Source organism: Chaetura pelagica, unplaced genomic scaffold (genome assembly GCF_000747805.2).
Source record: "Chaetura pelagica isolate M959 unplaced genomic scaffold, ChaPel_1.0 scaffold199, whole genome shotgun sequence".
Classification (NCBI taxonomy): Eukaryota; Metazoa; Chordata; class Aves; order Apodiformes; family Apodidae; genus Chaetura; species Chaetura pelagica.
This window is the reverse complement of record NW_009970714.1, coordinates 1,935,361-1,962,070: the sequence shown is the minus strand read 5'-3', so window position 1 is coordinate 1,962,070 and position 26,710 is coordinate 1,935,361. Positions and strand designations below refer to the sequence as shown.

The window sequence follows — 26,710 nt, the reverse complement described above, 5'->3', positions numbered from 1 at the left end:
TTTTCAGTGACAGAGCACTGACCTGACACCAGCAAGGACCCCCTGGAGACCAGTGCTGACCAGTATGAGTGCATCTTTAGTGTCAAGTTTTGTTGTGGGATTTGGTTACTGTGTCCTAAACCAATTGTGATCTCTTGAGTTGTCACCATCTTCATGCTCCACACTGACATGACTGTAGCATCCAATACTTCAAAAGCCTTTTAAGACTAGAGCAAATGAGATTGCATTCCTTCCAGGTATAGGAAGAAAAAACTTGAATCCAGTCTTTTGTATGAGATGTCCCCTTCCTTACTAGTTAGTTTGGTGCTGGAACTGAGATTCCTTAGAATAAATGGTAGAAACTACAATTCCTGCACAGCTGCTCTGTTCACTCCGAGCTTTCTGAAGTGAGGAGGACTTTATCAGAACCAGGCCCAGAGCTCTTCACTGGGAACATGTTCTCTAACCACCTGATAGACTCTTGGACTGGCACCCCACAGCCAGCCTTTCCAATGTGCAGTTAGCATTTTTAAGTGCAGAAGGGATCTGAGATGGGATCCTAATCTGAGTGTCACTAATTCCTGTGTTCTCAGCTGTCATAAACAACTGGGATCAGTTATCACACTCTAGCAGAAAACAAGTAGGAGTTTAATTCACAGTTTAACCAGCAGATGAAACCTTTTGTTTCTTTCTGATACCTTCTGTCTTTTTCCACCCGACTAAGTTGAATGAAAAATAAGCAGTGTTTTGAGTTAATTTTGCACAAACATATTGCAAAATAATAAGCATAGCTATGACATACATCAGGAGAAGAGCTTGTTAACTACTTGAGTTGTATAGAACCTTAATTGTAGTAAGGAGCAGTAACAAATGGTGGGAAAATTACCATTTGTAGTTTGCTCTTGCATTCAAAATGGGTTTGTCTTGATTTGCATTTAGATGGGAATTCCTTCTTGTTGCTCTTCAATCCATTAGGTTTTATAAGGTGAGTAGGTTTGGTTTTTTTCTGCTGAAGTACTTCAAAGGGTATTCAGTTTTACTGCTGAACTATGAGCTGTGCAGGTGGCACTCCCAGCATATCCATATTGTGTCCCTCCTTCATTGACCAGAAAGAAGTAGAAAAGCCAGGGAAAGCTTTGAGACAGACAGCTTTGAGTTCACCTGGAAATGCCTGTTTCTAAATAAAGCACAGGTAACATTTTTCTTGCAGTGCTTTAATATGTCTGTTCCAGAGAGACTTGTGATTTGCAGCAGCATTTCTTTTTTTTAGGTTGTTCTTCCTATTCCTACACAATCATCAAAGACTAATATGTAATCATTATTACTCAAACAATCTTTCCCTTAGAATTTTTCCAATTTAGAATTAAGACTATTTGTTGGGGAGGGGCAAAGCAAATTTACAGTTGTATTAAATTGTTAGTAAACTGGCTTTTGTACAAAACATACATATAAAGACATCTAATTGAATTATCATACTAAGATTAAGTGTTGTTTTTTGGTTTTTTTTCTAAAGATTGGACAAAAATAGAAACAAAATAAGTCTGGAAAGGATATTAAAAATTCATTTCCCCCTGCCCCCACACATTCAACTATAAATAATTCCCAACAATATTTTTTTTTCAACCTGTTCCTAAAATCCTCCCATGACAGAGATTTTACAGCTCTTTTCAGCAAAGCTTGGTGGTGCCTCACTGTTGTTATGTTCAGGAAGTTTTCTAAAGTCCAGCCTAAGGCTTCCTTGCTAAAAGCTAGGTAGATAACTCCTTATCCTATAACCAGTGGACCCAGCAGATAGTTTTAACGTTCCTTCTTGCAAAAACATGTTGCATTTGGAGATTGTTATTATATTTTCTTTGAGTCCTCCTTTTTTTTTTTTTTTTTTTTTTTTTTTTTTCTGGACAAAGAAACCAGGTTTTCAAGTCCTCCTTTACAGGTCCTGGTTTCTGAACTCTCAGATCATAGTTGTTGCCCTTCTTTGGATTCTCTTGGTTCATTCTCAAGCTCAGTGCCCAAATCTGAATGTATTATTCCAGCTGGCATCTAACCAGGGAATGTGTAGAACAGATTCTCTGTTTCTTACCTATAACACATGTCTAGATGGTGCAAATTTTTTTTCCCAAGAAAATGACATTGTTGTCTAACATTTCATTTAATTCTCAAGTCATTCACTTGCATGACTGCCAGCTAAAAATTGTATTTTTGCATCTGATTATTGTTTAATGTGCTCTACTTACCCATATCAAAGTGCATCCTATTTATCCAATTCTCAAGTCTATTTTAAGTTCTAAGACTATCCCTTAAAAGAGCAGCATTGAGTCATTTGAAAATACAACCAGGTTATTAGTTATTCCTTCATCAAGTCATCAGTGAAAAAAAATGAATGATATTAATTAGACCTCTGTGGAACCCTCTCTTAAACCCTTCCAGTTAGATAAAGAAATCCTACTGCCTTCCTTGTGAGCCCCGTTGTGACCTTTAGCAGTCGTTCCATCTAGACAGTCTGACTTGCTTACATCAGTGTCATGCAAGATAGTGTCAAAAGTCCTGTTAACTCATGTTGCATCTGCTTACCACAAGACTTCTACCCTGTCAGTAAAGTGACTGAGATTGGCTTGGCACTGTTCATATGCCTTTTCTGTTACTGATGATCTGTCTTTACTTAAAACAGGTGTATTTATTCTCTGATCAATTTTGGAATCAACGTTACACTGACTAGTTTAGAGCTTCTTGGCTCCCTCCCCACCCTTCCCTGACAGGTAGCTAAGCTGAATGAACCTGACCAAATGGAGATGCAGAGATCAGGGACTGCAGTTCAGCATGCCTTTATCCCATGCACTTGTCTAAAAGAGGACATGTGAATGATGTCCCAGAAATGTTTGTTTCTCCACTGCTTGCAGAAGCAGCAGCCTGGAGTCACTCATTCAGTAGGAAAAGCCACACAGAGGTGCCTAAGCCCAGGTGAGATGAATTTTGTTCAAAGCATTTTGATATAGCTGGTCTGATGACTTCCACTGACAGGTCCCTGTGCCATTGGATGAATTCCTGATAGTTCAGGGAGATGAGATGGCAGGAAATTATAATCAGAAATCTTCAGCAGATGTTAATTGCTGTTCATGTCCCTACAATTTAAATACTTGACTGTTCTTACGATAATAATGGGATTCCTTCAATAGGACATAGGACTGAAAGGACTCCTGGGTTATCAGATAGGTTTTAACATATACAGTATAAGTGCATATGTAATTTACCAGACTGATTTTACTTCTAGAGGGTATTAGTAACTCCCTTTACCCTAGAAAGCTAAAAAAAAAAACAGGCAGAGACAAAGTAAGCAGTGACCTATTCAAATTTACATTCTAGCCTTCTGGGAAGTCCTAAAACCTCTTCTGTTTACATCCACTATTTTATGACTTTGGCTGTTATATCAACCTTGAGTTCTTTTACTGTGCTTCTACAAAGGTTGCTGGCACTGCTGTTTTAAGCTTCTCTGTTAGTGTTATATCATTACTCCATGGTTTTCGGCATGTCATGCCCCTCTAAAACCTGAATTGAAACCAAGCAAGGAAGAAATGTTTTCAGGCAGTTTTGGTTTTGTGTTTGTTTCTCATGCAAACTTTATATATGATATTTATTTTGCTTAGCAGTATTTAGTATGTACTATCTTGTCACACTGGGTATCTCAAGCAGCTGAAATGGATTACCTGACACACTCTGATAGCAAACATTTAAATCAAAATCTAGAGAAATCCCTTGGTCATAGTTAACAGAAACCTCCTATAGAACAAATAGTCACAATAAACAGTTATTGAAATGTTACAAAATATAATCTTGGTGGAAATGTTAGGTCATTTGAAAAACAGATCTTTTCCCTATCTTGAACCAGTGATTCCTTTGTAAAATGGCAGGCAGAGTTTCTAGACAGAGGTAATACCAAAGACTGTTAAAAATATCTGCTCATTTGTCTAATGCTGTAAGTGGTTCACAATTAACAAGGCAGTGTTTTCGCAGTAATTTAAGCAGACTTAAGAGTGCGTGGTTTCCAGAAGGTGTGGTGTCACTGTCACTCCTGCCCTTGGCACACCTTGTGCCAGTGCTAGATAGTACAACAGTGCAGTGAGTTGGATCAGGAACTGATCTGGATAAAAATCACTTTTCGTTTGGTCTGTTGCATTTTCAGCTGCATCAGTTTCCTGTTCTGACTCACTGTGTTACCTACAAGCCACAGGAATGCAAAACGAGGAGCAAAATGAAAACCACGACCAGCAGCTTGTTCCAAAATTGATCAAAACAAATTGTTAGGCTGGAGGCAGAGGGAGGGATGGAGTTTCAGCTTTTACTTCTCTCTTTCCTTTGGGGTTTTTTGAGCAGTAGGGATGTTACCACATAGCTATAATGTTTCCATTGCAAATCTCTGTTATATATTAAATTACTGCCCTTTACATTGCCTTGAGTTTCTCACAGTACTCTTGGTCTGGATGTAGATTCTGTCACTGTGAGACCCTGATCTTGCAGCAAGCTCTGAGGTTCACAGAGCAGTGTGGCTCATTCCCTGAAACAGGTTTAACTGACTTGTTATGAACATATCCCTGGTCTGTAGCAGGTGAAATGCCATGCAGACCTTTGAAGGCTCAGTGTCACTGCCAGTTACAAACAACCTCAGAGTTGTATGTCCTCATGGCTGGTGCTTTCTAAGTAATTATGGGAAGTGAATACTTGTTTTATTATTTATTTTTTTTAAAGTAACAAAATAATGACAGGAACTAAATAATTTCCAATCAGATATGTAATCTTAGAACTCTCTTCTTTTGTTTAGCAAAAGAGGTTAAAAACTCTTTTATCAATATCAAGGTACATGATAAAGAAGATAATTATTTAGAGCTTTTAAAGGTAGTTCCCAGAGATAATTAAAAGCTTCCGGAGCACTTCAATTAGCAGGCTGAAAGTATTATAAAATATTTTATCATTTGTATATTATGTACGTAATATTTACATTATTCACACATTAACTGCTTGTTATCTTCTGTGGCTGATCAGCTGGAGCATTTACTGAATGGGGGGGGCGGCTTTTCTGTTTTGCTTTGTTCTGTTTCTTCGAGAGCGCTTTCTAAAGCAGGATCATCCCGTCTGATCCGCTGCACGATGTAAACCCGAGGTTCCCTCGCTAATCCCCGGGTCGGGCCCTCCCTGACTCCGGCTGAGCCGCCTCCCTCCCCCTCACGCCGTGTGTGCCCCCGGTGCGGGGCCGTGTGTGCCCCCGGTGCGGGGCCGTGGTGTCCCCGGTGCGGGGCCGTGTGTGCCCCCGGTGCGGGGCCGTGTGTGCCCCCGGTGCGGGGCCGTGGTGTCCCCGGTGCGGGGCCGTGTGTGCCCCCGGTGCGGGGCCGTGTGTGCCCCCGGTGCGGGGCCGTGGTGTCCCCGGTGCGGGGCCGTGTGTGCCCCCGGTGCGGGGCCGTGTGTGCCCCCGGTGCGGGGCCGTGGTGTCCCCGGTGCGGGGCCGTGTGTGCCCCCGGTGCGGGGCCGTGTGTGCCCCCGGTGCGGGGCCGTGGTGTCCCCGGTGCGGGGCCGTGTGTGCCCCCGGTGCGGGGCCGTGTGTGCCCCCGGTGCGGGGCCGTGGTGTCCCCGGTGCGGGGCCGTGTGTGCCCCCGGTGCGGGGCCGTGTGTGCCCCCGGTGCGGGGCCGTGGTGTCCCCGGTGCGGGGCCGTGTGTGCCCCCGGTGCGGGGCCGTGTGTGCCCCCGGTGCGGGGCCGTGGTGTCCCCGGTGCGGGGCCGTGTGTGCCCCCGGTGCGGGGCCGTGTGTGCCCCCGGTGCGGGGCCGTGGTGTCCCCGGTGCGGGGCCGTGTGTGCCCCCGGTGCGGGGCCGTGTGTGCCCCCGGTGCGGGGCCGTGGTGTCCCCGGTGCGGGGCCGTGTGTGCCCCCGGTGCGGGGCCGTGTGTGCCCCCGGTGCGGGGCCGTGGTGTCCCCGGTGCGGGGCCGTGTGTGCCCCCGGTGCGGGGCCGTGTGTGCCCCCGGTGCGGGGCCGTGGTGTCCCCGGTGCGGGGCCGTGTGTGCCCCCGGTGCGGGGCCGTGTGTGCCCCCGGTGCGGGGCCGTGGTGTCCCCGGTGCGGGGCCGTGTGTGCCCCCGGTGCGGGGCCGTGTGTGCCCCCGGTGCGGGGCCGTGGTGTCCCCGGTGCGGGGCCGTGTGTGCCCCCGGTGCGGGGCCGTGTGTGCCCCCGGTGCGGGGCCGTGGTGTCCCCGGTGCGGGGCCGTGTGTGCCCCCGGTGCGGGGCCGTGTGTGCCCCCGGTGCGGGGCCGTGGTGTCCCCGGTGCGGGGCCGTGTGTGCCCCCGGTGCGGGGCCGTGTGTGCCCCCGGTGCGGGGCCGTGGTGTCCCCGGTGCGGGGCCGTGTGTGCCCCCGGTGCGGGGCCGTGTGTGCCCCCGGTGCGGGGCCGTGGTGTCCCCGGTGCGGGGCCGTGTGTGCCCCCGGTGCGGGGCCGTGTGTGCCCCCGGTGCGGGGCCGTGGTGTCCCCGGTGCGGGGCCGTGTGTGCCCCCGGTGCGGGGCCGTGTGTGCCCCCGGTGCGGGGCCGTGGTGCTCCCGGTGCGGGGCCGTGGGGCCCGGAGCCGAGGGCAGCACATTCCCGCCCTTCCCGGGCCGCCTCCGCTCCGGCGGTGCCTGCTTTTCATCCTCAGTGCCAGCCGGCCGGGGCTCCTGGTACCGGAGGGGAGGCAGCCCCTTCACGGCATCCCCTCCTCCTTCCCCTCGAACGCGATACCAAATACGGAGCCGAGGGCAGCACATTCCCGCCCTTCCCGGGCCGCCTCCGCTCCGGCGGTGCCTGCTTTTCATCCTCAGTGCCAGCCGGCCGGGGCTCCTGGTACCGGAGGGAAGGCAGCCCCTTCACGGCATCCCCTCCTCCTTCCCCTCGAACGCGATACCAAATACAGCCTTTGCGGAGCAAGGTGCGGGCAGGGATGGGAAGCTTTTTCAGCCACAGCTTCTCCTCCGCGTGGATGTGCGTGTGTCTGTTCGAAGCAGGCAGCCGTAAAGTGACATTTCCCTCATGTAGCTGCAGTTTTACGTTGTTCTTGGCCGTCCTGTGAAGAGCTGCCGTTTTAAGGGCGCCGTTCTTGAGAGGGGAACTCCTGGCAAGTTTTCCCGTCTTGCAGGCACTGGGCTCTGCTGTGGAGAAGCACGAATGTGTGTGGTGTTGTGTTTTTTTTTTTATTCTCGAACACACACAAAGCGTTCGCTTGCCCCTGGAAGATCCGTGTTGAGTGTCCTGGGTTTTCCCATTGGGAAGGGGTTAGGTTGGTGGGTGCAGCCGCGGACACGTTGCCCTTCTCTGTGCTCAGCGTTGGGAAGTGGCTGAGACTTCACGGGATGGGGGGTGTTTTTATTTTTTGGAAGTTGGTAGCTGCCGTTGTAAAATGTAGGACAAATATTTAAGGAAAACTTTGAAAATAGGAGGCTGAGTCATTCTGTGAAAAATATCTAAGCTGGTATGCTAATGAGCCTGCTTGTTGGTTGCTAACATGCCTTCTGCAGTGCTGGGACTGGTCTGGAAAAGTAGCACCTTTTATTTTAAGCCTCTGTGTGTGAGAAGAGGAAGTTCTCAACAATTGGATTCCTTAAGTTGGTTTTTTTTGGGGTTTTTTTTGTGTGTTTTTTTTTTTTAGGAGTCCAGAGTTTGAATTGCAATGAATTACTTGTGCCTCTGTGAATCCTGAACATGACTAAATATTGGGATTTGGCACAAGGGGTTTGTTGCTAACTTGTAGCTTTTTCCCCCCTCGCACTGTTTAACTATTTATAGTTATGCCTTCATTTTGTGCTTATGGAAAGTTACCTAATTATGTATTTCTTTTTGCATAGAGCTTGTTACTGCTAGATAGGAAATCCTAAAACCTGCTGAATCACTAATAGTTAAGCCATTAAAAAAGTTATTTTAAGCATCTTAAAAATGTAGATATCTGAAAAGGGTGTCTAGGTTAAAAAAACATTCTTGGTTTTCAGATGCCTTTGCAGTTTCAACAGCATAACATAGTAATTAAAATCATTTGATTAGGCTGAGTATCTATGTGTGTCTTCTAAAACACTGCATCAAGATAACCTGAGTTCTTCAGAAAGTTTGGTAACCTTTTTCTTTTTTTTTTTCCTGGGTTTCAAGCTTATGTTTTGATTTGTCCCTCAATTCATTTAGCTGTAGAACTAAGGTTTTGTGGGTATTTGAGCTGGGTGGATGAGAGCAGTTCAGGGATCTGTCAAAAGATAATGCTTCAGAGCAAACCTGTGACCAGTTAAAAGTAGCATGTTAATTTTGAAAGGAAGCATTTACATTACTAGCCTTTCAGACTTAATGAATACCTAGTTTTGTGCCTAAATTTACAGCCTAGTGGAAAGGATCTAGAGTGCTGCATTCAAGCAACTAAAATTAAGAGTGAATGCCAGACCAAAACTTAGTGTCCAGAATGCCTCTGTATGAGGACACCTATAGAAGGAGAATCACAAGAAATTGAGATGCAAATGGAAATACAGCAGCTTAGTTGCAGTATGTGTTTTATGACCTAAATTTCTGCACTAGCTGCTGTAGTTGTATGTGTGCTAATATTGGGGGTGAGGGAGTAAAATGACATCTGATGATGTTCACTTTTTTGTTGGGTGGCAAGTAGTAAGTGCCCAGAAGTTGAGAAACTTCTTTGAAATCTTAATAAGATTTCATTAAGTTGCTGTAGCCACACTGTAATTGATGATCTTTTGTCAAACTTGGTCTCTCCACTAATGCCTAAAACTATGGGTTAAATAAGAAATTTGAAACTTGTTTTGAAACTGCTTTTCTGACTGCCTCTACTTTGAGTATTTCCTCTTGATAGCTTTCCAGTTTCTGTATCCATCAACAGTTAACTATCTTGTGTATCAAATTATGCTGCAGTTCTCTTGAAACAGAGAGCTTAATAAAAAGAGATGGAAAATGAGGCTTGATGTGTGCACTGAATGCCATCCAATAGGCTGAAATGGATTTTTGTTTGTCATTCTTCTCAAAGGTTACACAAAAGAGGATTTGAAAGCACAGAAGGCATTCATTTAATTTGGGCTCTAATTAAGAGGGTTAAATTGAAAAAATGATACCAGAAAGGTTTGTCATCTATGTAGTGCCATAATGACATATGCAGAGTCTAGTCTGCTGATGTGACTTCTAAATAAAATAGTTCTTTCAACTGATGGGTGATTTTATATTTTTTTTTAATTATATGCATATATATTATATGTATATAAACTGTTTTGTTCATAATTGGTGTGGACCATATTAGGCTCGATATAACGGTTGCAGAAAAAAAGTGCTGGGGCATCGTTCTACTTATAATGTCTTCATGTATCTGGCTGGGTTCTCCAGGGTCAGTGCAGCTTATTGGTTGGTCAATAGTTCTGTCTAGCATTGACTTAACAATACTGCTCCTGTGTGAGAGCAGATCTTAGATGTTCTGAAACAGCATCAACTGCACTACAGCTGAAACAGGATGGGCTGTAGGAGAAGGACTGGAAGTGGATATTTATTTTATTTAGGACTCCCTAAAGGACATTTTGCCTAATAGCCACCAGAGCAGGAAAGTAAAAACCTTCATGTAACAAGTCCAGAGTCTTTTTTGCTAAAGGGTGCTCTAGAATAAAATACTCTGAGCTCATCCTGCTCAGTATTCCTTGGATGGGAATGACCTACCTATGTCTCCTCAAAAGATATGGATGCTGCTTGTTGTTGGGTTGCTTGAGTTTCTCACTGCAGCCTGAAATAGAGGAGTGCTGAGAGACCTCTCATGAATGTGTATAGAAGATCAAAACCGTGTTGTTTTCATACATATTGCGGGTATGCTTGTTCAGCTCTAACGTCTGTAGAGTTGTGTTTCTATATTAAACTTGTTTTTACTTCTGATCAATGTCAAGAGTAGTTCTGGGTTTTATGCTATGGAGGATATGATGAGCTTAGAAAAGACAAATTATTCTGAAGATCGAATATGAAAAACGGCTTTAGTTAATGATTTGCACTTAGAAGCTTTAATTTGTTAAGATGGAATTCCAGAAATGGGTGAGTTTCAACAGCTACCTGTGCTGTGAGAGGAGAAACTGGATTAGAGTAGCAAATGCATGTCTGTCAGTTGTATTGATTTAATTGGGGTAGTTTTAGCATGTTACTTTGGAATCTAGGTTTTTTTGTAGCATTGGCTCTCACCCACGTTAATGACTTCCATTTGCTCAGCTTGGGGAATAAAGTAGTAGCTACTGAAAGCAGAATTATCTACTTTTCTGTAGCATCTGCTAACTCAGGGAGTCTTTCCAAGGTATTTTATGCAGAGAGAGTTAAATAAATTGCAGGGTTCTTCTGTATCTGTGCTCAATTCCCTGTCTGGAAAAAAGAATTCTGCAAACTGCCTGTAGCAATTGTAGCATCAGTGTCATGGGACTGGTCTTGTTCTTGAATGTTCTGCTTCTTGGAATTGTTGCACAAAGAAGCACTTAGACAGTTATTTGATAAACAGTTTGAATTAGAGTGGAACCTCCACTGGTAATGCTCTGGCCTTCATCTCACTCTTCCTGTATCATCCATCTCTTCTGTCAATTGCTCTTTTCTGGCTGTTTCCTGAAATAGAATTTTACCAGTAACTGCATCTTCTCTTAATTAATTGTTGTGTCTGGGGTCATTCCTTCCCTGCTCTGCAAATTTTCTTATTGTTTCTTATTAAATGTAGTTTCTTTTTGAGCTGTCAACTGAATATCTGAATCATAGTATGAAAACATATGTCACTTTGGTGCCAAAAAAACTTCAGCTTGTGATAAAAGTATGCTAAAGTGCATACTAGACTCTGTTTCATTCTGAAGCCTGAAGGATTAAGTGCTCAGGTCAGGAGACAGTGAAGTTAAAGCATTATTTTGCAACTGTAGTTAATTTCTAATAAATATTCATTATGTGATCGTTGAAGCTGATGCTCTCTGGAGTACAGAAACCCTATTTTGCCCTCAAGATGTACTTTGAGATATTAGGGTACATGGTGATAATGAGAGGGGATGCTTTACATTTACTTTTCCACAGCAGATTAGAATCCTAAGTGGACATAGCAAGAAGTAGAGATGGTAATTGGTACTAATAGGCTTCATGTGGTCTTAGAGATTCAGATTATTTTCTCTTCTTGCTTTAGAGTTACTTTGTGGTGTAATACAAGATGCACAATAGCTCACTCTAAAAAAATGTTATTCTTAGTGCTCTTTGTCCTGGCTGTGTTCTGAAGTGATACTGAGCACTTGCATCTGAAACTATAGGCAACTGCTTATTCCACTGATTTTACTGAGCTTATATTTTCTGTAATTTTGCAAGAACTTATATCAATGGGTCAATGGGCTTTCCTGTGATTCCCAGAGTTGTTAAATAATAACATATTTAGACTATCTGAATATTCAGCTTTAGTTCATGCAAGAAACTATGATCAAGCACCCTGCTGTCCTAGGCAGCCTCATGTCCTTTGTCTGCCAATTTGCTGTAAAGTAACATCACAGATCTTTATTTTTCTCCTGGAAATCTCCATCTTCAAAGTTGAAAGATGAAAATTATGGGTAATTGAATGTATAAAACTTCAACTTAGCAGTGCAAAAGAAACTACTGGGAGTTCTGTTGTCTTAGATGAAGACTGTTCTTGTAATCCACACACATCTGTAAGTATTGCACATGGTGATTCATATCAGTACGATGCTCACTATCTCCAGGCATCCCTAACTCTTGTCCTGCTCCTATGTAAGACACAACTCTTATTCTTAGCATGCTGTTTAGTCTTACAATGAGGAAAGCCCTAGTCTGTCTTGACTTGGAAATAACAAGATCATAGCAGCTAAAGCATGCATTCTTTCTCAGGCAATCAAACTTTTTAAGCCTTACTAATCTGGGAAGTGGTATTTTAGTACAGCAAAAGGTACAGCCCTGTTACACAGGGTGTGCTCTGAAACTCTCTGCCTTGGGTCTTGGGGGATGCAGGAGCTTCTTGATGGAAAAGCTTTAGTAAAATTTTAATGTGGTTAAAACATTTATTTTCCCTAACTTGTTCTTGGAAACGGTGAAACCTTTCTGGCTGAGACTTCCTAGAAAAAAAAAGTATGGAAAAATGCTTACCAGGGCAATGAATCCATATAATTGCTTTGGCAAAGCTGCAACTGAAAACAGTTTTACAGGAAGTGTTGGGGCTGTTTGAGTCCAGGTAGTGTTGCACCTGCATGATCTGCAAACGTTACATTTCAGGTGAAAGAACTAATGACCAGCAGCTGTCTGTGAGGAGGAATATTAAGACAACTTGAAAAACATTACTGCTTCGGGTATATGTGTATGTGTCAGTACCCAATGGCCTACGTGAAGTGCTGTTTTACAGTAACCTTTGCTAGCCCCTCCATCTACTGCTGTCACTTTCATCTGAATGATGAGGGACAATGTCAACTCTGCTAATAATTATCAAGGCACTGAAATAGGTTGCCCAGGGAGGCTGTGGAAGCCCCCTTCCCAGAAGTGTTCAAGGCCAGGTTGGATGAGGCTTTTTGCACCCTGGTCTAGTGTGAGGTGTCCCTGCTCATAGCAGGGAGGTTGGCACCTGATGATCTTTAAGGTCCCTTCCAACCTTAGCCATTCTGTGGTAATTTTCTTACAGAATTTCCTTGATCCAGAAGCTGTTTGGTTTGATAGTTGGGCTATCATGGGTGGTAAACAACTGCTTGATTTCAGGTCAGAGGCTTTGGACAACATCACCTCAGCTTCCAAGTGTCCTGAGACCCTCCAGATTTAGAGATACTGATTCTACAGCACTGTGTGCTTGATTAGTGACAGATGTGGAGGATGTGACAGTATCAATGTTGCCTTACAGATGATTGCAAGATGCTGTTGACTAGGATTGACCAGGGTGACCATGGAGTCCTTTCTACAAGAAGCTTCCTAGGTGGTAGTCAGCAATGTTCTAGTTGCTGATAGACTTCTCCAGTGCCCTGCATATACAGGGAGGAGAGTGTGGGTGAACCAATATTGTTATACTGGTAGTTTGATAACCCCAACTGTTAAATTTTGTTGTGGTCCAGTCAGTGCTCTGGAAAACATACTGCCTTGGGGCATGACTAAGTACTAATTGAAGGTGACTTGGTTTAAACTGAAGAAATGCCAACGTGACAAGAATGATAGTGGAATTTCTGCACCAGTTGGTCTACTCTAGCTGCCACTAAACAATCACGAGAGATGTTTCTGCTTACTAATCATCTGAAACAGACATGACTGTCCTTTAAGATAGGACCTTTTGTGATGTGTAATGTGTTTTCTGTAACTTGAGGGTGGACATCCCAGGGCTTCTGTGGAAGCATTTCACCACTGGCTATTATTAACTTATAGCCAAAGCAATTTAATATAAATACAAGTATAACTGTGTTAGAGCAAAGTTCAATGTGACTTCTAGGTGTCCATCTTGGCATCCAGACAAAGCTTAGGAAAGCTTAAATAACCCTGTCTTTCTAAGAGTGAACCACATCTAAGAGGTTTTTCAATGTGATGTGAGTATCTTCAAGGTAGCTTTTGAGTAGTATTTTAATAAATTCAACTTGTTTTTACACTGTTTCCTCCTGTGCTGCATTTTATATGGATTTCTTTGCTTTATGTGAACCAGTTCAGTGAAGAATTCTGTCACTAGTTAAACTTCTCCAATTTAGACTGGCAGAAATTAAATGACACGCCTACATTTTGTCTGAAAGCAATTTTTGTACTCTGTAGACTAGTGATTTTATTTGTAATGCAAGTTCTTTTAAGCCTTTTTTAGGGTAGGTTTTTTACAAGTATTTTTGAACAACGTTATTTTGCTTTTGTCTGTCTCTTGTGATTATTTAATTCTGACACTGGGTGTTTTTAGAAGCAGAATCAAGCTTCCTTGTTCACCTTGCACTGGGGTATTCTTTTCTGCTGCTTAGTTTGATTAATTTCTACTGATGCAAAGACACAGGGGAAGAAGGTACCTGAGGTGCTGGAGAAGGAAGCAAACTGGGATAGACATAGAAAAGGGCAATTCCTCAGGCCAGGAATATAGAACTTGCATTAAAGGAGGAGATGAAAAGGCTTTGCTCATTTAGCTTAGTAAAAGGAAAGCCAAGAAGGGATGTGATAGCACTGGGTGTATGAAAACATCCTGCAAGTGGTGGGAAAGGTGCAGACTCCAAGGAGGAAAATTAACTGAAGAACAACATTGGCACAAGAACAAATGGATAGAAACTCTTTCTATATAATAATATAGAATAATTTAATATATTTGAAATAGAATATTCTAACTTCCAGCATAGTTAGTATAGGAGTGAGCTTTTAGGATAGACTTCTAATGCTTTGAAGCACTTCAGGGTGCAGTGGGATCGTTCAGTGAAAGGGACTGTGTGGTTGCCTTTGATAGAAGGCTCTGAATGCCATGATGCAGAAGGTGAATAGCTATAGCTTTGCCCTGCTTTGCTGTACACAAGCAATTGCATTTATCTCTCCTGCCATAGTCTTGGTTGAACACCCTTGTATTCTTGAGATAACACCAAAAAACAACAGCAACAAACTGCAACCAAACAAACAAACCTAAAGCTCTTTGTGGATGCATGAGTTCAGAGGAAGATCAGCTTTGGGTGAAGCTGAAGTTTGTCTATGGTGTAGAGAATGGATCAATAGAAAAACATATCTGAATACACTGTATTGAGTTGGGGATCTCACCTACTTCAGTTAAGGAAACTGCTGATTCTCTTTCTGTATAGCTCCAAGCTACACCTACCATTAGGTAAATCCCTAGAGTGGTATATTGAAATAAAACACTTAATAATCTATTGAAATGTGCATACAGATTCATACATTGTACTAAGAAATGGCAATAACAGCTATTTAGAGAATGTTGGCATGCACAGGGAAGGAGAGGAAATGTCTAAGTGAAGACTAGAGAGAAATGAAAATGTAAATACTGAATTATTAAAAGCTTTGAATTAAGATGCTGTAAGTAGTCGTTCAGGATTTGAGACTAACAGTTTATTAGACCTGACAAAACTGTTTCTCTAGCAAACATAGTGCAAAGTCTTGAAAACTAAATATGTGTTTATTCCTTAAAACATTATGTAAGTGATGCTTTGAGTTTAGTTTGTTAGTCTTCAGTGGAAGATCTCCTAAATACTAGATACTTGCCCTATTTAGTAAGGATACAACCATGGATTGTGAAGATACTGTGTATTCATCTTGAAAATGCTTGTCTTGTGAATAATGCTTTGGTTAAGCTGCTTGTTTAGGTTTGATCTTAAGCTAATTCCTAAAAGATTTAAATCCTAAAAGATTTAAATTTAAATTTTATGAAGTGTGTGCAAACTGTGAATGGAGGAGGACTTCAGCTTGCTTTAAAGAAATAGCAAAAGTTCAAATTGTTTATCAGTCCTCCAGTATAGCTACCAAGGATACAGGCTGGTTTATTCTTTCATTAATCACAGACCTTAAACCTTCCTTGAATTTGGCTCACCAGTGTATGGTTCCTGATACTAGTATTCATAGGCTTAATACCATTTTTAGTCTCTTGTGGCCTGCGTCTCGCAATCTTGAAGGGCATGCCTGCATTCCAGACAGGCTACGTCTTAAATTACATCTTTGTTTGGGATGCTTAGGGGGAAATCGTGGTGCTTGTTGTCAAGGGAAGATCTGAACATGTTTTAGAAAATTCATCAGGTCGACTTATTCTTTATTCTGGTGAAAATCTTTGAAGCATTATTAGGTAGTAGGCTGAAGTTGCTACCTTACATCACCGTAGTTTTGTGAATAAACTTTCCTCAAAGCACTCATCTCTAAGTTTGACCACAAGTCCATTTGAGTGGCAGTGGGCTGTTTCAAAAGTACTCACTTGAACTTCTGATATTGTCTCACCAGTTAGTCCCCAAACAAGGCAGCTTTTGCTTGTAAACAAGTAAGTTTCTCTGCCTGCCTGGACAAGAAACTTAAGAGTTACCATGATTAGCTGTGGAATGTGAAGTTTCTTAAACTGCTCATCACATTTGTCTGCCTCAAATCTCATGTGATGATTTGCTTATTCACACTGCCAGTGGAGAGCTGCAGTAAAAAAGATGTGTTAACTTCTCATCCCATTTACTAGGACTTTTCTCAAAAAAAATGAGAAAATTCAGTACAGGACTTTGAAGTGTGCTATGAATACAAGGAAGATTGAAAACACAATCTTGATTTATTTTTTTATTGTTTCAGGCAGCTATTTGTATTAATTTTCTCTTACAAGTCTTAGCTGCTATTAAAGTTTGAAGAAGTGGAGATATTTAAGCCTCAAAACCAGAAAAGTGGATCTTTTGAAGTATTCTCAGGAGCTAATAGCCTTTCTTGTTCTTCAGTAAAGCACGATGTGCTTATGCAATTGCAGACACTTGTCTCATTCCATATTTAGGACCTTTAAGGAAGGAGACTGTACAGTGTCCTGAAGTTGCTTTGTTCTGTCTAACCAGCTTCAGGAATGCGTTAATAGCTCTTTAACAGCTGGGGTGGCTTTTTTGTTTGATTATTTTGTTTAAGCAAACCCTTCCTTTTCTTCCCTTCTTCTGCAGTAACAAATCAAATTAATAACAGGGTAGTTCTGTCTTAATAGTGTTTAGTCATGCCCCTAATTTGCAATCATCCAGTTGAGGGTTCCTTTCTGATTCTGATATTCTCTGAAAGATCATGTTAACTCCAAACCACTTACTGATTCAGTTTGAAGATACTGGGAGGTTTGAAATCTTGCAACCATTCCTAGCTCTCACTGCAAACTCTTCAAAGCATGTTTTATTCTTGGTTTGAAGATCACTAAAGAGAATGCTCCATGAAATGAAGTCCTGAGACTCCCTGGCAGTGTTTTCCCTGTGAAGTATCTAGCTACTGATAAAAGCTCTTCCAGAGTAATTTGTAGAAAACTAAACACATGTGGTCAGGATGTCTCTTTTTTGTTACTGAGACCTCTTTCCTTTCCATGTTCCTTCAACAATTCTTGGACCTGATGATTAGTTTAATTTCTCAGAAAGGCAGGTTTCAAGCAAAACCTTAGTTCTGTGAAGCTTTGTGGAAGTGGGAAGGGTGTCCTGAACCTCACCCATACCAAAGTGCTGTGGTGTGAACTTACCATTCCGCACTAGCTGGTTTGCATAAGGTGGACCTTGGAAATATTCCAACTTTGAGAAGAGTTTGAACTGGAGCTCCTATCTTCTTAAAAACACACAGTTGTCATCCTGTCTTGCAAACACACTGAATAAAAAAATAAACATCTCACTAGCTTTGCTGCAACTGGGATTGCTTGTTATGCAGCTACTTTGCGGTGATTCTCCCATTCCTTTTCCACACCTTGATTTCCAAGCTTGCTTTGAGATCAGTCTCTCAAACATACTGTGATGTTTGCCGCCTTTTTCATCAAGTTGATCGCTTCATCCTGAGTAAAAACTGATTAGGCTGAACAGTTCTTGATACCTCATGGGCTTTCTTCTTTGTTTTTGATGAGCTGCCTTTTACAGGTGGCTAAAAATACGCCTTTTGTTTTGTGTACCTCTAGACAGTCTTCCTGTCTGTAGGATGAGATACAGTTTGTAGGGTAGAGCTTGCTTACTCTAATGTTGTCCCTGTGTGCTCAAGCTTCTTTTAAAAATCTTATTTATCCTGTCACATATTCATGCTGTAATATGTAATTGAATTCATATTTCATCACTGAAGAAGCTTCTGATACTGATCTTTAGATACATTCCCTATTACTTCTTTGGATCAGAGTATCTTACATCTGTAAACTTATGATCTTCTTTTAGCTGCCAGCTCATGCATTCCTTTATATCTGGTGGGAAATCTGCAACATCCATATCATTGTGGGTGACTGAATAATGCTACAGTGTAACTCTAATGTGTGGTCTGCCAGGACAGTTTAAAGTTCTTTGCAGCTTTCGGAAAGAAAAAAAAAAAGTCTCTGTCAGTACATCCTTTCTTTTTTACTCCCTGCACTTGAACTTCCTTCAGGTTGTGATGGAATAGTCAACTTCTATCACTGTCATCATGTTAGTTCTTATGTATTAAACTTTAAACCTATTCATTTTTTTCTCCCCCTCTACAATTTGAAGTAGTCCTTTGATAGCCTTGGTTGTTATCTGGACAGCAAAGTTGTGCTAAGCATGTTCTAAAACCTTAATTATTATATATCTCCTGATACTTAAGGTAGGCATCCCCTGTAAACATCCCTTCCTACTTCTTCCATCTTTATTTACCAGTCAGTCTTATTCCGTGGCCGATTGTATGGGGGGTTATTCTGGTGTTTGGGTTTTTTTTCCTAAGAAAAGTTTCCTTTTGAATAATCAGAAACAAAATGATACAGTGCACCTTCACTTCTTTTTTCTGGCTTGCCCTTCTTTTACTATGTTAGTATTCTTCTCCCAGCAAGTCTGACATTGATTCAGCTTCTGGTGTCTTTGTTTCTTGTTCACTATTTTCAGTGTTTTTGTCTTTTTGGCAGACAGCTCAGGAGACTGAAAAGTCATGCCCTCTTACTGATTTTTCTGTGACAAAATTGCAGTTTCTTGTTCTTCTCTCCCAGTCCCTCAGTTCCCATACTTTTCACAGGATACATCATATACATTTTCATTTGTATATAACTTGAACCTATATAAAAATCTAATCAGTAATATTTATCTTGCAGAATGTAAGTTGATGTAAAGCTGCTGCTCATGACCACAGCAATATACTGTACACAGCATAGCACTGGAATCCTTTTCAAAATCTGTTTCTCTCTGTCCCTTAGCTGAGGAATGCTGAGGAAATCTGACCTGAACAGATTGATTCCTGGAACATTGTTCTTGAAACCATGCTTCTTCATTCAGATATCTACATTTCCTTTGAATCTCATGTTTTGGGGGCTCTTGGTGATCTTGTAGAGACATCTGAGGAATAGTTTAAGTGTCACTGTTGCTCTTGAAGTAGATTAACTATATCCTTTCTGGATATTTTTTCAGGTCTATTAGAAGTGATGTGTTAATGACTTCCACAATGAAGGAGATCTAGTAGTTCTAGCTGAAGTTGTGGGAGAGCTTATCATGAGTATTGAGGAACTCATTCAGTAAGCTCATACTGGAGGTGAGCAGAAACTTTATAGCTGGTTTTGGTGACAGCTTTTGGATAAAAATGCAGGCAGAAGAGCACTTTACAAGGTTAATGATGGCACAGCATACAATAGGTGAAAGACAAGGGTTATCTCTAACAGTAGGAAGAGAGTAACCCGTGTTGGTTTATTTAAGTGATTAGTCACCCTGGTGTCTCTGGCATCATTTGACATAAATAAGCTGATCAAATGGCTGGCTGCCACTGCAAGGATGGTGTCCTTGTACTGCGTAGTTCCCAGTGTCATGCTGCTGCTTATACTGCTGTGGAGGCACATCTTTACACCTGGCCTTTGAAAAGGTAGTTATTCTGTATTTGCTGACAAAGGAGTGTTGGTTGGGGACATAATTATTATTTTTTTTAAAATTACAGTTGAAGCCAGAAGCACATGAACAGCTCTTAGATTCCTGTTTTCGCTCTGATGATATGTGTTTGCCTAATTTTTTTCTTCTGTATTAACAAAAGACTTACTTCACTTGATTAAGTGATAATAGAGAATAAATAGTATGGAGTGCACTTATTTGTATAACACTCCTTTAGTAAAGTTTATCAGTATAATTATGCTGATAAGCTTCACCTAATGTATTGCTGTTGGATAAGTTCTGTAGTAAACAATGGGATGAAAAAATACCTTTTATCTCTAACTGTAACATTTCAATTCTCTAGCATCTGAAGTGTGATATTCAATACATTACTTCACTTTTTTAAAAATAGGAGTGTGACTTGTAGTAATCTAAAGTACAGAAATGTATGTGTGCGGTAAATGAAAAGGTTTTGTTCTGGTAACTAGGTTGTGTAGTATATGTGAGAATATCAGAAAAGTACATTTCTGCTCCCTTTGCTATTTCCTCTTATCCACCACCTGAACTGGCTGAGGGAAGGTGGTTATGCTAATAGTCAAGCTGAAGTGTTTAGTAGTGGGTCCTGGAATTGCTTTGCTCCCGCTGCTGTAAGAAAACTCTGAGCTCTTAAAGTTGCTCAGTTTCCCAGACAGATTCTAATTAAAAGTCAGGGGGGATGGTGGATTTGTCATGTATATTCTTGGTTTCTTGCCTTCCTCGTAAGATGTTCACCAGGCTAGACAGTTAGCTGAGTATATTTTTTACATACTTCTGTTGGCTCCTTCTTCCCTGCTTTTTTAAGGGCTTTGAAAATTTGGCAGTTAACTTCATAGTAAACTTAGAAATGTCAGCTATACAAACAGTTGTTTAGTTCCATAAGAAGGGTTCTTTGTGTTCTTCAGCTACTTAAGAATTACGAGAGCTCCCAGCTCTCAATCTGACCATGAATCATACACGAGAGCTCCCAGCTCTCAATCTGACCATGAGGAGCAGGGGTGCTGTAGAGCTGCAGCAGCATGGTAGTGGTCTGTGGTGGAATTAACTCTTCAAAGTAGATGAGAGTAGTGGAATCCTCAATTGTCTTTTCAAACAAGCACTTCTGAAAACACAGACTAAATTTGAAATGTTATTGTGCACCAGTGCAGAAATACAAGGAATTTAGTATAGCTATAATACTTAATATAATAGGAAAAGTCATTATTCTGTATTATTGAAATTGGGAAGCATGTATGGTCCAGGATCTTGTTGTTGGGTCAGCCCAGTGTGAATAGAGCACAGAAATACAGCCTGTGGGTTGCAGCAGATGCTTCTGAAGAACTTTCTGTAGGTTTTCTTGCCACAGTCTTTGGAAGCTTTTCAATATGTATTGACCTTACTGCATGTTCCTGTTCTCTATTTGCAGACCCTTCTTTTTCCTTTTCTGTTTCAAGACTTCAAGGCTTCAAGGCCTTGACATTCTGAAGGGAAAGCTACAGTAGAATAGTGCCCTGCCTGGTGGCAAATCTGTGAGTGGAACTGAAGGGTTTTTTTCAGTGGATCTCTGAGAAGATGGCTTCAGTAATGCTGCAGAAATTTCCCTTCATTTATGATGATTGTTCAGATGATAGTTCTACCTTAGAGCTCTCTAAATAGACAGTTATACTTAGTACCAAGTCCCACTGCAATGTCTGAGTCAGTATTGCTAAGTAATTAATCCGTTAAGAAAAATAAAGCTGTTATGTTTTTGTAAATAATATTTTCTGCTTGAAATAAGTTAAAGGATGCCTCATGTTAGAGTGAAGGGTGGAAGCAAGGAAAGGAGTAAAATCAGTTGATCTTAAGTGAATAAGGTAGGGGAATAGAGTGGCAGAAATACAAATAGATGGATCTTTCACTCTTTAAAGGATCTCTACCTGTAAGAATAAATACAATGCTGAAGCAGAGAGAGAGTTTACTCTGTAAAAGTCTGTATGATGAGACTTGGGGGAGAGGGGGTGCACGTCGAGAATGTTGTCTTGTGAAATAACTTCCTGATGAATCTTCAAGAAATAACCTTTATGAGTGAACACCCACATGGAAATAAACATTCAACTACTTATTAGTGGACTCTTCTCCTCCCCTGATCCCGCTCTAGATTAAGATGCCTCCTGCTCAGAATCTGCTTTGTCTGTGAGCCAACTGCTTTCCAGATCATGAGCTGTAGAAAGCTGAGGTTTGGCTGGAGGCAGTGTCCTAAGTCTTGGTCTAGAGCTAAGGTCAGGCAGATCTACTCCATAACATTTATCTGCAACTGCCTGTGTCATGCTAGTGCAATTACAATAGTCTAATGCCTTTCCATCTTCCCACTCCTGGCAAAAGTTATTGCAGAAGCAAAATGGGAAAGGCATACTTTGGGCACCTAACCAAGGGAGAAAGAATACAATTGACATGTCAACGACAGATGGTGCTTAGCACTGTTGTGATTCTGCTTCAGTTTTCAAGAAGGACGACTCAGGAAGTCCCTGATCTAAGAAGCTAGACTGTAGCAAGTAGTCCTTCTCCTCTGTGGCCTATCAGTGTGACACAGCTTAGGACATCTTAAGCATTAAATTAGTGTAACTGGGGCTTCTGCATATTTAGTTTTGGATACCTCAGTCACTTCAGTTACTTTTGCAAGCAGGAGCAGAGATTTTGTAGTTCATGTAGTATACCACTGTCATATCAACATCTGACTGTTACTGACCCTGTGGTGAAAGCGTGGCTGGTGTATATTCATAGCTCCTGTGTGGTCGTAGGGTGATCTCTGTGCAGATCAGAGACGACATGCAGAGACTTGAGTGAGATTTTAAGTCAAGCTGGAAGGCATCTGTTCTTGTCCATTGGAGGGGAGCACTGCTTTGCAGTTACTGGATAAGACTGCAGAAGCTTTGTAATAGCTCAAAAGGATGAGCCTTTATCAGAAAACAAGGTAAACTAGAAAATAGGTAATAAAGTAGAAATATCCTAATGGAGATTAGGATGTTTATATTTGATTATTTGTATTTGCCATGCAGTGGTGGTTGGATACAACCAAAAGCAGTGAGTTTGTCCTCTGGAAGATGAGAGGACCTGTATAGAAGACTCACACAGTTTTCTAATCTCTTACCAATTGTAAAGTGGAGTGGACAAAGGTGAGGCTGGAGAAATAATAATTTAAGGTGTTTCCGTTAGTCAAGCTGGATGCTATTGAAGTTTTAAACTGGCTTCCTCTGTATATAAGTAGAGTTGAGATGCATATTCCACTAGTTTGCTGTTAGAAAAAAAAAAACAAATTATTTTTAAATATAACTCTTCAGTGCAATAGTCTGTTTTCATCAAGGATCAGCAATGCATTTTGTCTTTGTTATACTTGATTTGAAAGGAAAGTGTCTGAAATGCAAAGTGCAAAACTACGATTGTCCAGATCTGAAAGTGTGCATTTGAGTTTTGCTTTAGGGTTGTCCTTCTGCAATGGCATTGAGTTGATCGGGTGTGTTTTTACGTTTCTTTTAAGGTTACTTAAAGCAACTTAATGTTTTTATTTGCAGCACTTGAAGAATCGGAAAGTGACATTTATGTGCGATTCATGAGGTCACACAAGTGTTATGACATTGTTCCAACAAGCTCTAAGCTTGTTGTCTTCGACACTACACTACAAGTGAGTATTCTCCTTTCAGTCTCTTTGCTTGCAGTTCTTTTTTTCTTAAATGAATGTCTCCTGGCTGTTAAATTCAATCTCTTGAAGATAGATTCTCTTGTAATTCTATGCTTTGAATGTACAAACTCATATTGTTTGAATTGTATCTTTTATGTTATACTAGAGGAGGAGCTGGGACAAGAATTCCTAGCAGAACAGAAAGAGGATATAATTTGTTTTGCAGTTGGTATCACTATCTAAAAAAGTTTTAGATGACCCCAAACTTACATTCACTTCTTTATGGCTATCGGAACTTAAAGGCGTTTTATGTAAAGATCCCTGGGCAATAGACTATCCAGGTGTTGTGAGCCTTTTTGTGCTGTATTGGTAAGACAATTTAAGACTAAAATGGATGGTTTAATTACGCAAATTATTAGATTCTCCAGAAACATTTTAATTTCTCTTTTTCCTTTTAATCAGTAAATCGTCTGCTAGACTGTTGGCTCTTTCTGAAGAGTTTGTTTGCCAAAAGAAAGCATTAGCTGCCTGCTATAGAAACAAAGCAATCTATTCAGCAGTGTGGTAGAAAGCTATGGCTTTCTTTTGTTGCCTGGATTTTGCAATTGGTGTTTTTTGGCTTGCTTTGGGTTTTGTTTGTTTTGATATGTTTTTCATTTTAAAGATGCTCCACTTCTGGCCTAACTAAGTCTATTAGGTGGTTTTGATCTGGAATGTACTGCTCAATTAGACTTTTTAACTTCCCACAGTCAGAGGCAACTATATAATAGCTACTTTGTCCCAAAATGTTTACACTTGTTTATCAGATAATCATATATAATGCAAGTTTTAATGCTGTTATCTAAAAGCTGGAAAGCTTACATTGCACAACAGGCACAGTAATGGGGTGAATGAAGAGCACTGCATGTATGTCTATTTATACAATGACCAACAGCATCCTCCTTGATTTCTGCAGCATGGCTAAAAACACTGGAGCTTCAGTTACTGCTCAGTACAAAAAAAAAACCAGCTTTGTAACTTCAGCAGTGGATTTGTTCAGTTATCCAGGCATCTTGCTAGTCAGGGAGTTTCCTTTTATTTCTTGACTCTTTAGACTCTGAGCACACTGAGGCTGCAGTGTGTTGCCTCTGATACCTTGGCTGAGTCCTCCAAGGTAAGTATCCTATCCAGTACTAGTATTATGGTAAAACTTGAGGAAGGTTAAGAATCTGCCCGTGTACCAAAGAACCTGCTGCTAATTGATCTGGTAGTTGAGAGAAAGCAACACTTGAGAGCAGCAGTCACCAGTGTCTCAGTCCTTCACCTAGAAAAGCAGACTTCTACTTTTCATGTTTAAGCATCTTTTTGTCAATGGAATGGTCACTTCTCTTTTCCTAGTGCTTTACTGGACACTATGCTTAGAGATGTCTCTAGTCTTAGAGGGGGAGCTTTTAATCACACATACATCAGTCCTACAAAGCTGAAATGTGGACATTATTTATTTTCTTTGTATATTCCACTTCTTGACTGTTTTGATACCATCTTTCAACTGCATCTGTTCTTGCATTTCACCGGTCACATGTACTCTGATTATACAAGCACAGTAAGCTGTAATGAAGAGTATTTGTTACATTTAGGTGTAATCCTAAGGAATACTTCACTCTACTCTGTTTTGCCACATTTCTTTTCTGAAATTTTTCTCTGTCTCTCGGAACATGAAAGGTCAAATTTGGGATGGTAGTACTGACACTTTCATCTCTTCTCAAAGACTATTAGCTTTCTTTTGATTCCAGAGGATATTTATTCTCAAGATATGAGATAATTTGTTGGGAGTTGGTACCTGCAGCTTGTTGACATGACCTGCAACCTGTTGTGTATTAAGCTGTCAGTGGTCACCTGGGGTCAAAGGCTTGAGCTCAGTCACTGTCACTATGCAAAAGATTAATATTCTTAATTCCCTGGACATGTTAATTTTGGAGCCATGGAGGCAAGTCACTCGTTCCATTTGGATTCTCCAGCTCTCTTGATGAGTTTCATAAGATCCAGGCAGGTATCAGCTTTCATAGCATTATGTCAACAAAGCTCTAGCAATTAATGTGAAGAAGTTTGTTTCATGTCCAGTTGGTGAGTCAGCAGGAGGTAATTATGGAGAAGCAGAGTGAAAGTGAATGAACCTCATGAACTTTCACCATAAAGGAAAGTGGGCAACTTAATGGATTGGGAAAGCTTTCACCAAAATCCCTGTCTTTTGAATTCCTAGTGATAGTCATGGATTACATCTGGAGAAGAACAAGGCATGCCTTTGTCTCTGATCATGGGGTGATATTTTCAGTCTGCTTCTCCAGGTATTTGAAAACAGTGGTGTGGTAGAAGAAGAGGCTGTAGTTACTCATCTAGACTAGTATATGACAGATGTGAGCCATATCTTGAACCTGGATTACTGGTGAGGAGCTTTTTTTCTCCAAACCGTTGTTTTTTACTTTGCACCATTATGTTTAATCCCAGTTGCATTGCTTTTAATTTATAAAGTCCTAATGTGACTAAAAAGCAGTAGACCTCTTCCAGCACTGGCACTGTCTTCCAACTTTGTAAATTCTGCAAAACTAGCAAATTACAGACATTAAAACAGGCTGATTTGAATGCTCATCCTGGGCTACACTGCTGGGAGATCTTCTGAAATACTTCTCTTCACTATTTCCCTTTGCAGTTCTGTTACTTAGCATCTTGTACTAATGTTACACCTTCAGTATCTTGCAAACACATCATATTTCTTCAGCTTGATCAGTGTGACCAGTGCACACACGTGTCTGGGATATAAAAATAGAATAGCTTGGTGTTTTTTAAACAGCTAATGAGTACATGGTGGTGAAGGTGCCTAATAACGATAGTCAAAAACTTATACCAATTTTTTGTATATACATTATTTTTCAGTACTTCAGGATTTTGTATCAGTTCTTATTTTGAAAATGTAGTACACAGCTTTGGAACATTCAGTGTCCATGAATCCTCTCAAACTGACAGGATTTTGCAGATGTTTGTCTTTCCTGGATCTGTTTCACCAATGTTTTGCCCAATTTAAAAAGCAAAGAGACAAAAAAGCCTGGTGCCTTAAAAAAGTTTTCCACATATTTAAATTCTGACTTTTAATGGTGTTAGAGCTGACACAGAATATACAAGGGCTCAATTTTTGCCTCCTTTAGTGTAAACTAGTAGCAGTCAACAGAAGAAGAAGAAAAAATTAATCTGTGTTGTGTTCTAATGGCATCCTTTGAAAAACTTTGCCTTGGATTTTTATTTCACTGCAGTGTCCGGTCTCCCTCTACTGGTCAGCAGTCACAGCACACATCACATGTTCCAACCCTGGAAAACTATTTGTGAGATACTGTGGAAAGTATTCTAAAACTGTTGTTAGCTGTGTAAACTGGGGATGTTAACTTCTATAATGCAGCACAAGTTATACCGCTGAAGCAATATCTAGTCTTATATGTAAATGTTTAGTCTCAATGTCTTTGAGGGATTTAGTGTAAAGATTTGTAAGGAATGTTGTTTTAACCCTGAGTGAGACAGGATAGGGTAAGGTGTCATTACACTAGAAACGAAGCAGGCCCTAAATAGCAGCTGTAGTAACTAATAAAGAGCAGGAA

At 41.2% G+C, this 26,710-nt stretch overlaps 1 protein-coding gene across 1 annotated transcript in view; it reads left to right on the top strand.

Annotated features, from left to right (window-relative positions):
• The window catches only part of PRKAG2 (protein kinase, AMP-activated, gamma 2 non-catalytic subunit), a 114,202-nt gene that overhangs the window by 59,418 nt on the left and 28,074 nt on the right, over positions 1-26,710 (top strand). Inside the window, 2 exon segments of the mRNA XM_010006001.1 lie at positions 19,192-19,204; positions 22,981-23,090. Of these exon segments, the coding sequence (XP_010004303.1) occupies positions 19,192-19,204; positions 22,981-23,090 (123 nt within the window).